This window comes from Lissotriton vulgaris, chromosome 9 (assembly GCF_964263255.1).
Source record: "Lissotriton vulgaris chromosome 9, aLisVul1.2, whole genome shotgun sequence".
NCBI lineage: Eukaryota > Metazoa > Chordata > Amphibia > Caudata > Salamandridae > Lissotriton > Lissotriton vulgaris.
The window spans coordinates 324795697-324808891 of record NC_141697.1 but is presented as its reverse complement, the minus strand read 5'-3'; the positions used below and the strand labels follow the sequence as shown (position 1 = coordinate 324808891).

The 13195-nt window shown below is 48.4% G+C and overlaps 1 protein-coding gene across 2 annotated transcripts in view; it reads right to left on the bottom strand.

Moving 5' to 3' along the window:
* ZC3H14 (zinc finger CCCH-type containing 14) overlaps positions 1 to 13195 on the bottom strand; it is a 355429-nt gene that overhangs the window by 113902 nt on the left and 228332 nt on the right. For both annotated transcript variants that reach the window (XM_086937625.1, XM_086937624.1), the window contains exon 10: positions 1084 to 1158. In XM_086937625.1, coding sequence (XP_086793751.1) covers positions 1084 to 1158 — 75 coding nt within the window. The remainder of the gene's footprint in view (positions 1 to 1083; positions 1159 to 13195) is intronic.

Below are 13195 nucleotides of genomic sequence, written 5' to 3'. Positions count from 1 at the left end.
TGTTTGAATCAAAGAGATTGAGTACAATCCGACAGAACCACTTTTTGCATATCACGTAATACCCAGGTTCTGAGGGTCACTGGGTCACCCCATTATAATTAAGGGTTATTAAAGGCAGGCACCTACGCGTGCTACCCTGGACTACCTATCATACCTGTATTTTAATGGCCAATGTGCATTCGCATAAAATTAGGAGATACATAGACAATCTACAATCTCTCCAGCCTCAACCCACCAAAAAGTGGCAACTAGTTAAGACGGACATATCAACTTTACTAAGCACACTGCTGCACAAAAACGCATCAGATGCAAGTCTCTGATTAAAACGTTTGGGAAGTCCTATCCCTGGCCACTGAAAGGTGCTATGAGGTTGTGAGGTTGTACTACTGGCAGACTATGTGCTATATGAGTCGCAATTAACAATAACCTTTTAAGCCTAGCTCACATTAGAGGTAGCCACATGCTAGGCTCATCTAAGATTGGCGTATAGGCTACGGGCAAAGCTGGCCATTTACCAGCTTCATCTCTGGAAGGATGCTATGGTTGGGGCAGAAAATGTCTAAAATAAAGCCATGTTTCTAAACAGAGGAACATATGCCATGCCAGTGCCATTGAAAGCACACATGGCAGTGCCAAGTAGAGCCCACAGCTTTAAAACACTGTCAGATATGAGGCCTACTGCATCATCTAATCGGAACACGAGTGTAAATTGGCCTAGGGGTGGGTAAGTTGCGCCGTTATCCTTATACCCTGCCTGAGCCTTTTAGAGACGAACAACTGTCACAGGCGAGGTCAGGGGGTCAGATGCGTTGATGGGCAGCTATTTTAGCCTAAAATGGAGTCAGTCACATGTTAGTGAAGGTCATTGAAAGGTTAAACAGGCTGTCTTGTGAATTTTCGAAAATGCCTCAGGTGAACACACAGCTACTGGAAAGATGTACTTGTGATTCTAATTAAGACACTGATTGTTTTCTTCGGATGGCGGATAATTATAAAACGATTTAATGGTAGAATGATTATAAAATTATAAAATGATCTTGAAAATCACTTAATTCGGAAACATTCAACGAAATTAGCACAAACCTCGATTCATGCTTGAAGACTCCCCGGCGGGATCGGGCCGAAGTCGGGAAAACAGCTCCTGCCTCTGGCGAGTTCCTAAGTAAAAGAAATGGGTGAACACCACTATTAGTAGTATATCGGCATTACGGAAACGTTACAGAAATAAACGCGTTGGTCTGAAGTGCGAGGCAAGCTGCCTGAACCTCGAGCACTGGCGAGGTGCAAGGCATCAGGGGGTCGTTTGTGACGTCATCAATGCTCAAGGCGAGCATTGGTCAAGCTTTGTTAGGGCGCACCCGATGCCAAGGAGGTAACAAAGGACCCCGACTGACATAACCTTTCAAGCAGTTACAACGGGAGCCAAGGCGAATTTATTAACATATTAGATTCCATTTACTGAAAACCAGCGAGAGATGAGGGGAAATCTGAGAGAGCTTTGTAATAGACAGCATGTACAACAGAAAGGACTGCACACAGGAAATCAGGAGGGCCACTGAGACTTTGCAGAGTATCTTCTACTATTAGTAGAGGCATTTGCCACTACTGTTACTTGGAGCGGCTGCTTCATTTAACAGTGCAGTCTTACGGGGGAAAGAAAACCGGTCATTAAGAGACTTCACACATTCGAGGAGGACAAACGTTTAAAAAAAAATAAACATTTCGTTTCCTGGTTATTTGATAAGCAGCACACAAAAGCATGCAAGGTTTTTGTTTCTCTAGTGTAAAATACAACAATGTACAAACTGGTTTATGAAATAGTTGTGTTGGTTGTTCACGACGCTTTGCGTTTTGTGTTTGATTGTTATAAAGTAAAGTGCAAAATCGTATTATACAAACAGCAAATTTTTGCCGACCCTCAGCACTGCAAATTTACAGGTTACTAATGCCCAATGCAATGGTACTCTATATACTGCCCTAGGAAGGATGGAAGGTTGCTCTGGCCCTGCCAGAATCAAAATTATGACCTCAAGATTACAGCTGATGTCACTTATGAGTGTTTAACCCAACAAACCATCTTGCGTGTGTGCGTATACACATATAAATTAAGTTTATGGCAGTGAAAAGAAATGTGGCACAATCACAGGTTATTTATAGTAAACTTACTACTAGAGTGTTTGCACATTTATTACTAGAGTGGCAACATCAAGCTTGAGGTTATTACCAAAGTAAAGCAAAACTCCCAACACTCACGAGATCTCTACAATGTGATTTTGACCAAGTACTTTTTGTTAAAACAAGTACAGATTCCAAAAATAGCATGGCACAAGACATACGCAGATGCACAGAGCAGAATGTGCTATTTATTAACATTGGTGATGGAAGGAAGGGGCATCATGACTCACTAAAGACTGCCTCACGAGTCTTTGACCCTCTACACACTCATCCATGGTAATCAATAACATATTGCACTCTACATACTTAAGCTCTGTAAACATGCAACTCCTGGCAGGCTACTCTCAAAGTGACAGTTCTGTTGGAGAACGGAATTTCCAGCACATAAGTGTGAGAAGTTAGCCTGCATATGATGTCCACTAGTTCTAGTGGGCACCTTGCACCAGTCTAATCGACCCTTATTGATGGTGGTTGTAAAGTCAACCTTATAGAAAGCTATCCTAGTGACGAGCAGTCATCAGGCTAAGACTTCAGAGAGCGTATTAAGCAAGTTGTTATACCAATTATAGTACCAAATGAAAGCACACCACACAAGGCATATATCAAATATATATGTATTTATTCTAAACACAACGCCTCTGCACTCTTTATGAGGTCAGAGGTAAAAGTACAATACAAGTTACTCAATTAGCATACGATAAGTTGCACAGTATGCGTTATGCCCTAAGGGCTTCACAAACCATATACTAAAATAATGGTATAAGAACCACGTTAGAATTAGAAAGCAGGCCTGGGGCCTGTGGAATCGCTGGGGCTATTCTAAGCAACCAAAGGTTAGGAAGTAGGAGGCCCACGGGAGACGAGTGCAGTGTCTAAACACAGCCGCGGGTTACCATTGACTTTCTATGGGAAACAAACAAGTTAAAAATTTACATTTTAAGGACACTTCCGGATGGACTACGATGGAACCCTTTTAAACTAGGACACTTCGAGAGTCAAGAACCACGGGAGCACCGGAGTACCTCATCCAGGGAAGCCACGTGCATAGGTGTCTTTTCGTGTCGGGTTTCGTTGTCGTTTTCAATGGAGAGCTGCAAAGAAGTGCTCCAGGCGACCAGAGGAAAAATGTCCGGGTGGATCCAAGGGTGGATTGAAGATCTGTAGAACCTGAAAGCAGAAGGGACAGAGTCTGGATCACTTGCCAGTGACCAGGGTGGCGAAAGGAAGATGCCACCAGATGTCGGGTGATTTCAGGTGAAAAGGTGAAGTTTGTCTCTGCAGCCACGAAGACCAGGAGGCGTCGACGACAACCAGAAGCTGGATTCGAGCTGTCCCACAGGATCTAGTTGACTGCGGTGTCGGTATCCGGACTGGATCTAACAAGCCTTGGCAAACATAACCCAAGCAGAATGTCGAGATTGGCTTCGGTGCAGACCAGCAAGGTCTGAGGAACTTTTCCTTTGCAGGGAAGTTGGAGCAAGCCTGGAGCAATCAGGAAGCAAGTTAGATTCAAAGAAAAGTCTTCGGGGGCTCACTAGCCAACGGGCAAGGAACCGCGAAGACGCGTCGAGCTGAAATGCAAAAGCAGGGCCCACGGGTCACTCGTGGAGTGGGGGCCTCTGAGCTTTGGTACAAATGGTGCTCGGGTCTGGGGCTTCAAGCACCCCAATGCACAACTTCGTTTAGTAGGTGCAGCTTGCAAAATGCAGGATGTCCAGGAGTTCCGGTCCCACGTCTCTCGTGTCCGCCACCGTCTCAGCTTTGCTGTGAGCAAAGGTCTGGGTCAGAGATGTCTGGAAGTCTGTGTCCTGTGTCGCAAATTCTTCAGGATCCGTCGGGAGCCTCGAAAATACAGACTGGCAAAGTTGCTGTTGGTGCGTGTTGGAACAGGGTGGTCACTCCTTGACCACAAGGGAGATATCTTCCGTCTTCCAGTCGAAATGGAATGTCGAAGGTCCAGGATATATGTTTCAGAGTTTGGTCCAGGGTAATTTAAAGTCCTAGGGACTGAGTTTCTATACTTATACTAAGTTTATGGGCTGGACTACCTTTAAGGTCCCTCCTATGGGTGGACCTTGGAAGGGGGTGGCAACCGGTTTGAACTGGGAAATGCATGGAGCACATTGTGTGCCCCAGGCAGTGTCTGGAAAGCATTCACTGAATGCAGCCCTCCCTGCCCCAATACACAAAAGCCTGTCTGGGTGGTGCCAGCCCCTCCTTGGAAAAGAAACCTATTATCCAGGCCTCCCCTGCCGGTGTTTCGTCCAGCAACAGGAGGGCAGACTTGTGTCTGTGGCAGCAGCATCCATTTTGTGATAATGAGGCTCTGTTTAACTTTAACAAGGTAAACCAGTAACTACATGTCTTCTCCCTCTAGAAGGGTGGAATGCTACCCCCGCCGCCAGGACTGGCGCGGGGGGGGGATGTAGTATTCCAAAGTGTTTGAAACCTTACACAACATGTTTTGATAAAGCCAAACCAAAGTTAGCATTAACCGCAAGGATTACAATGCACTTAAAAGTATATGATATGGCTATATTATAGAACAGCTATAAGGAGATGGTTCCGAAAGGTGCAGAGGGGCTCAGCTCATGCTAGGGCACCCTCTCACATAAAACCAAGTACTCTGCCTCCAGGATTGTTAAGGCCTGCCATAGGAGTGACATATAGGTGTATATGTGTCTATATGTATATATAGATATAGGTATACTATATCTAAGTAAGGGGGGATTATACCACCTTACCCAGGCTGTGTGAACAGACATGTGGTGTCAGTTTGGAAGGCAAACCAGGGGTGGCACAATACATGCTGCAGCCCCTGGTAGGCCTAGGGTGCACCTATGCCCTGGGTACCTAGGGTACACTATACAGGGGCTCACAAGGGTGACCCAGTAACCAATCTGGTATGTAGCTAAAGTACATGGTATCAATTTAGAGAGAGAACAGCTGGGCTGTGGGCCTGATTAGCAAGTCCACAGCCACACTAAAGTCGAAAAACCAGAGAATCACAGCAAAAAGTGGGGGTAACCATAGGAAGCAGACCCTACTCTCCCACAATAAGAGCTCTCTCCACAAGGCCAGGTTGATCAATGACAATCTCAAACAACAACATATGAAATGCATAAAACCTAAAACATCCCCTTTTCCCAATAAACAGAAAAATAACAATCAACAACAAAAAATATGGGAGCAAAACAAAAATATGTATAGTCAAGACAGAATGACAGTTCGATGGGGGTGTGGCTACGGCGCGAAGCGGAATGGCTGCCCTGTGAGGGAGCTCCGCACGCCGGAACCTTAAACTAGGCTAATACCATCCTGAACGGCGCTCAACACCGTCGCTGAGCACGGCGGAGGATAACAGGGGGCCAGCGGTGTGACTTATGGCGGTGTAGCATGTGTGGGCACTGAGTAATCGCCCTGAATATTGTGGTGGCGCGGACCGTAAGGCGGCAGACAAAATGGCGGCACTGCGCTCGGAGAGCTGAGAGGGACCGGGCGGCTCCATCACGTAGCGCGGAAGAAATTGGCGGCTGGGGTTGAAGATCGGGGGTGACCTCTGCTGAACGCCCCTGCCCCCTGCTGCTGCTGACGACCTGCGGGGTGTCGAGGAGCAGTTGCGGGAGCCGAGTGGTGCTTTGCCTGGAGCCTTGCCGCGGACGTGGACCGGCTCCCGGCCTGGGCTCTGAGCGGTGACTAGGTGGCGATCCAGACGCCGTGCACAGTATCCTGGAGGCAGCGGAGCGGGGGATCGAGGACGGACTACCTGGAGGCAGACACCGGTTAGTGCAGCGCCGGTCGAGGCTAGGCTCGCGGGGTTGGGCGGTGTGAGGCTGACGGGGAGTACTGTGGGCCCTAGGTGGCGGTGCTCTGTGGGCCTTGCGTGGCGGGGCCTCCGCGGGAGAGTGGCTGGATCTGCGCTGCCCGTGGTGTCCTGCTAGGTGCTGTGCTGGCTGTGGGCCGGCGGGACTTTGACTGCGGGCCGCGGCGTTCCTCCCCCGGTCGGTAGACGATGGGAGGGAGCGGGTGGTCGCTGAACTAGGTGGGCAGACGGCCGGCGTGGTACTCGGGCGCCTACCGGAGGTGCCAGAGGTGGAGGTCTGCAGAGAAGAGGTGGCATCCTGCTGAGCTGTGCCGCGAGGAGGGGTGGCTGTGGACAGTGATGCAAGCGGCGCTGACCACAGCGCTGGGTGGTGCAGACGACAACTGTGTGAGGGACGCCGCAGTGGGACTCTTGAGAATACCAGAGTAAGACGCCGTCGCTGCCTGCTGCTTCCTGGTCTGTAGATACTGGAGAGTTGTGGTGCACTAACATGTGCAAGTCCAAACCCAAACAGGCCAAGCTGGCCTTTGCGTCTCAGCGACAGTCACGGGCGGGAGAGAGCTCGAGAGCCCAGAGCGAGACTAGAAGGCCATCCTCCACGCCTGAGGATACTGAAGATGACAAATCGCACCATTCTCCTTGAGCTACGCGCGGGAATGAAGACTATTGATAGCAAAATAGATGCCCTGGCGACTGGTCTTGATGTAGTGAAGAAAAAGGTGGAGAAACATGAACGCAGGCTGGATGTGTTGGAAAATCGAGTGTCTGATGGGCATGATGCGCAGGCCGAGAATCACACACAGCTTCTTCAAATGGAAAAACTCTTGGAAGTCATCAGCGCGAAAAAAACGAAGACTTGGAAGCGTGCTCTCGGCGCAACAATGTGCGCATTCTTGGCCTATCGGAGACGACGCCTATATCCCGGATGGAACCGTTCATTGACTGCATGCTGCGAGAACTTTTTGGGACTGCTCTGTCCAGTGTGATGATAGTGGAGAGGGCACACAGGTCGCTGGGGCCTAGACCTAAACCGGGAGCGCCGCCACGGCCAATCATTGCCAGACTGCTTAACTATGCTGATAGGTATTCTATTCTCCGGGAAGCAAGGGCAAAAGAACCGGTGGTGTACAAGGGCGACACCCTCTCTTTCTTTCCGGACTACACCCAGACAGTCCAAGCTGCCAGTCGGGAATTTGTCCCGGTAAAGAAGTTGCTGCGAGAGGCCACGGTGCCCTATGCTATGCTATACCCTGCCAAATTAAAAATGACGCATGAAGAACAGTCTCATTTTTTCACGGACGCTAAATCTGCATTAAAGTTCACAAAACATATATGCAAAGTAAAGCCTCGGCAAAAGCATGCAGATGTTGAACAAGCGGAATCGGGGCTGGATGTCACAGACTGACTGCTGCTCTGTGTTGCTCTCAGATACTACTGCACTGTTATGCCTCTTTTTGCAGCGTGCGGAACACTGTGGGCTTCTATGGTGTAAGGAGTGAGGATGAGTGCGAATTGTTGAGGTTATTACTGTGCTCCCTGGGGCTCCTGATGGTGCGATGTGAGGAATCTGCATTGTTTTTTTAACTTTGACTGAGCGTCAACAAGATGGAAATAGTTCCGGCGACCACACTTCGGTGTGGGTATACGCTGCTGTGCTTCTTCCCCCAGAGGGTATTACCCATATGGTAGAAGTAAGGCGGGTGGTGAGGGGGGGGATGGTCTCGACCTAATCGGGAGGTTGGAGTGGGTGGGAGGTGGAGGGAGGCGGGGATTTTGTGTGTTTTTGTTTGTTTGCAGTTTTTTATGTGTTAAGGTCAATCACAGACGCGGCCCGAGATGTTTGATGCGCTTCATATTGAAGGTGCTCTGCGGTGCATTGCGTGTCTCCCGGGGGGACTGCCACTCACAAGCTTTTATGTTTACCATATTGACTGTCTAATGGCTACTGAATGTGCCCTATTGACCTGGAATGTTAGGGGCCTCAATTCTCCCAAAAAAGGGCGCCAGGTGCTTGCATATTTAAACAGATATGGAATAAAGGTTGCGCTGTTGCAAGAGACGCATCTTGCTCCAAATGCGTCATGTGGGGCGCCCGAAAGGTGGGCGGGCTACTGTGTGGCTGATTCATATTCCTCCTATGCACGGGGGTGCTGAAACTGATGAAGCGCGGAGTAGAGTTCCAGGCGTTGCATACATATGCAGATGATGAGGGGAGATGCGCTATGGTATGCGGGAAGCTGTGTGGAAAATTGGTTGTCATTGTCAATTTTATGGTCCCATAGTGGATGACCTGGCATGTGTGGCGCGTGTCTCTGAGCAACTGAGGGACTGGCCTGATGCCCCTGTCATTTGGGGGGGGGGATCTGAATACATACCTGAATGTACAGTTGGATAAATCGAACCCTGAAACACACCGCATCCAAGAGTAGCTGCAAATGTGCTGCGAGTTATGGAGGAATTTGGGTTATGTGATGTATGGCGACTTCGCAATACGGGAAGAAAAAAGGGTACGCATGCAACGGCCATGCATGGGAGCTGGTCACGACTAGTCACGACTGGATTACTGGTTGATTGGCGATGAGATTCTGGAATGGGTAGTCGAGGTGGCGCCTCTTGCCCGCACACTGTCGGATCATAATCCGGTGCGGCTGTTGTTGAAACTTCCGACCGGAGCCCGACGTCCATTTGGGTGGAGACTACGCACTGAGGCGCTATTAGATCCTGTGTATGAAAACTATACATGATGCCACCGAACAATATTTCACCCTTAATAAGGGCACGGTTGATCAAGCTGCCACTCTGTGGGAGGCCTTCAAGGTCACCAATCGAGGAGTATGTATTGGGACAGCTGCGGGCATCCTTCGTGACATACGGGCGCGTTTGCAGAGACTTGAGGCGGAACTGCGAGATCTTGAGAGGGATTACGCTAACCGCCCCGATTTATCCACGTTGGGTAGAATACAGGAATTACTGATGGAATATGACTCGCAGGCGGAAGCAGGGATAAAATATATATCTCGCAGACCTGCAGCTAGGAGATAAGGGGAAGCAGGCAGGCCAGGTCGGACGTTGGCGTTCAAGATGAAGGCGAGGTCGGAGCACACACACGTGGATAGAATAGTGGATGCTGACGGTGGTAAGCATTGCACTCCGGAGGCCATAACGGAACAATTAAGTATTTTTTACAAGGATTTGTACAGAACGAGGGGGCCGCTGCCGACGGAAGAATTTGATGCATATCTGGAAGACATAGCATGTGCTTGGTTGTCGGATGTGCAGCGTCGGTATCTCTGTATTCCAATTGACGAACAGGACGTCAAGTTGGCTATCGCGGCGTTGGCTAATGGCAAGGCGCCGGGCCCTGATGGGCTACCGGTGGAATTTTAAAAGAAGTACGCTGATCTTATTGCATCGCACTTGCTGGAGGTGTACGCTGAGGCATACGACACAGGGGTGCTCCCCCCATCCATGAGAGAGGAACTCATAGTTACTTTACTCAAGAAAGATAGGCCCCTGGAGCGCTGCGATTCATACCGTCCATTATCACTGATTAATATTGATGCTAAGATCCTAGCGACTAAGCTACAGCCTCCGATGCATGGTCTGATTCTACCGGATCAATACGGATTCGTGCCAGAGACGGCCTTGAATTTTAACCATCGGCCGGTCTCGATTTCACTTTACGGGGACGACATGGTATTGTTTGTGCGTGAACCGTCGCGATATCTAACGCAATTACTGCGGGAGTATGTGCGATTTTGCCGCATATCTGGGCTGAATATCAATATCAATTGGGAGAAGTCGTTCATAATACCGCTGACGGCTGGGACTACGTGTCCGGATCTGGAGTTTCCGCTGGTTTGGTCAGTGGACCCAGTGAAATATCTGGGAGTGTGGGTGCATCGGGATCCGGCGGTAGTGATTCGCGAAAATTATGGCAGGGCGTGTTCGAAATTAGAAAGCGTGGTCGACACCTGGTTGCAGCTGCCCCTGTCGCTGGCGGATCGTCTCGCACTCATTAAGATGGTAGTCTTACCCAGTTTCCTTCATCTGTTTGTAAATGTGCCCATAGTGCTCAATCTGTCTTTCTTTAAAACGCTCAGAGGCCATTTACTTCGACTGGTGTGGGGGGGAAAGGCGGCAAGGGTGCAGTGGTCGGTGCTTACAAGGGGATATGAGCAGGGAGGTTTTGCGGCGCCGGACTTTTATGCATATTACTTAAGCGCACAGGCTCAATACCTGTAATATTGGTATAGATCGCATGCTTTCACACCGCACGTTGAGGTGGAAGAAGGAGACGCGGCTTAATTCCTCTGCATAGTGTAGTCACTCATCACTCGAGGGGTACCCCGAAATCAGAGATCAATGCCGTGGATGCTACGGTGTCGGCCTGGCAGAGAATAGGGAAACTGGCAAAAAAGTTACCGTTATATGCGCCGGACTTGCGTCTAGAGTATCATGCACACTTGTCAGTCACACACGAGGCCCTGTCTCTGAGGGTGATGAGGGAGGCAGGCATTTCCCATATGCGGGACGTATACCACAATGGCACGTTTATCAGACAGGATGACTTGAGTCATATTGTGAATCAGTCGCTGCTCTTTCAAATCGCGATACATCGATTGCGGCGCGCGGCCCGTGAGCATTACACTGCCTTTCCTGACGAGCCCCCTATCCTGGTGTCGTTACAAACTGTCCTCACTGTACCTAATAACAGAAGATTAATCTCCAAACTCTATAATTTTATTAGAAATGAAACAGTACTGGGCGAGGATAAGAGCTGGGCCAAGTGGAATGTGTGTTTGACTGTTGACATTTCTGAAGATAATTGGAAGTTTATCTGTGGGCTGACTGGCAGGTTATGTATGAATGGCAATCTCAAGATCATCCATTTTAAATATGTGCATCAGGTGTACTAAACCCCAGCACGATTGTATAGATATGGGTTGCGAGACACGGCGAGGTGTGACAGGTGCGGCCAAGATCATGCAGATTTTCTGCACTTAGCATGGAATTGCCGGAAAGTGGCTGCTTTTTGGACTGCTGTGATGAGTAGCTTGCGTGAAATGGTCGCTGCGGATCTACCCTGTACGGCGCTGGTATGTCTTCTCTGCTGTGTGACACATGTTAACCTCTTCGCTGCTGATGACGAGCTCAGCTAGTCATCAGCTACGGTGCTCGTATGCTGATGACGAACTGAGCTCGTCATGTAACGCGGCTTTTTGAAAATTGCCGCACACAGCGGAAAAACCGCCGCAGCGATGCGGTTAAGGGGGCGAATGGCATGTTTGTGTGCCTGGCGCTACTTATGGCTGCTCGGAGGGTGGCAATCACGTGGGGACGGGGTAAACGGCCTATCCTAAAGGCTTGGCTTCTCGATTTAGTGTATTGTCGGGATAGCCTCAGTGTCTATGTGGAGGAGCTGCCCCTGTCGTCAAGGCCGAGGGATATATCAGAACCTCTGAGGCTGCACCTGCTAGCACATGCATACGAGGGCATTGGCTGAAACATTAGCGAGAAGCGAGGTGCGAGATAGGAGGCTAGTGACTGGGGGGTCCTTTGAAGGGGGCGGCGTGATGGCCGCAAGAGCACGGGGTGTACCGACTGGCACTGTGGTTGCGCTCTGTGCATGACAAAGCATTGTGATTGAGGATGTTCTGTAATTATAATTTTATGTTATCATTTATTTTTCTGTTGCATTGGGGGTTTTTCTTTATTACTCTTTGTTATGGGGCTAAGATCCGTCGTTTTGCATTTGCTCTGGATTGTTATTATATTGCTGACATGTATTGCACTTACATGGGAAGTTTTTTTTTTTTGGACTGACAGATTGTTGATGTAGGTAATTCTGCGATGATTTTCCATTCATGTATGTGCTCTACTAATGCTGCGGATGTACCTGTTGTTTTGGGTTTTTTCTTTCACTGCTGACAATAAAAAATTCACACAAAAAAAAAAGAATGACAGTTCGATATTTTTCATGTGCAAACAGTCTTTGTGCCAAACAAGTTTCCTCCTGATGCGCATTTTCTTATTGTCCATCTTCTCAGCACCGGGACTGTTCCCAGAAATCTTCCTTTCACACTCCTGATCCAACCAGCTTTAGCGCATTGAACAATGTGATTTTCCTTGTGCTCTACTTTTTATCGTCCAATCACACATCGTTTCCCCCAACTTTTTGTCATTTCCTTTGGACTCGACCATCTTGTACACCCTGTTTTTACATTTCCAGCTTGCATCAGTTACCCAATCAAAAACCGCAAATATTTGTGCCTTGTTCCGTAATTTGTCATTGTGTCTCGTGCATATTCTTTCTGATAACTAGCCATCCTCAAGTTCAGCCTTATCAACAACCTTTGTACACAAACTTCTCATCCACGCAGGTGTCACCTTGGTGCATGCTTGTCTGCTTTGCAGCAGGAAGAAAGGTGTATGTATGGTGGTGTATTCATGTAATTCCACTTTGACAGCTCTTTTGCAATTTTATTTTAATTTTATTTAAAAGGTTTTATAAAGCGCTTGCTCCACCCGGGGGTATCGGAGCGCTTTACATTGGAATGACAATAGAACATGGAATACAGAACAGTGGTGTCCAAAAGAAGCATTCAGACCTGATGGACTTTGAGAACCACATTGAGTAATATAGCTTGACTTAATATTTAAATGCAAAGAAGTAGCAATTTACAAAACAACACGCGAATAGTGTAATTACAAATTATTACACAGTATAAAGGAGGTAGACTCATTTTTTGAGAATAACGAAGGTTTGTGCGAGTGAGAGAAGGGGGGGGGGAGTGTTCGGAAAGGGGTGGTAGGGTGGAAGAAAAGGTGAAGATGGGTAGGGAAGGTGTTGAATAGTTGGGGTCGACACAGGAGGAGTGAAGAGAGGGGGACGACAGGGTTTCAAGAAGGGGGGAAGAGTATAACAGGTATGGTCATGGAAAGGATTAAGGACCCCAATATTTGTTGAGCAGGTGCATTTTAAGGTATTTTTTTAAACTGACGTATGAAGGGTGAAGTCAGATCTTTAGGGAGGGCATTCCAGATGCTGGGAACCTTACCAGAGAAGGAGCAATATTGCGCGGCTTTCTTTTTTAACAGAGGATGAGGAGGAGAGAGTTGGTGCTTCTCATCGGTCTGGCACTGCCTGTTTTATTGAGTTTGTTTGAGAGGTAGAGCGGGGTCTTTTGATGAAGG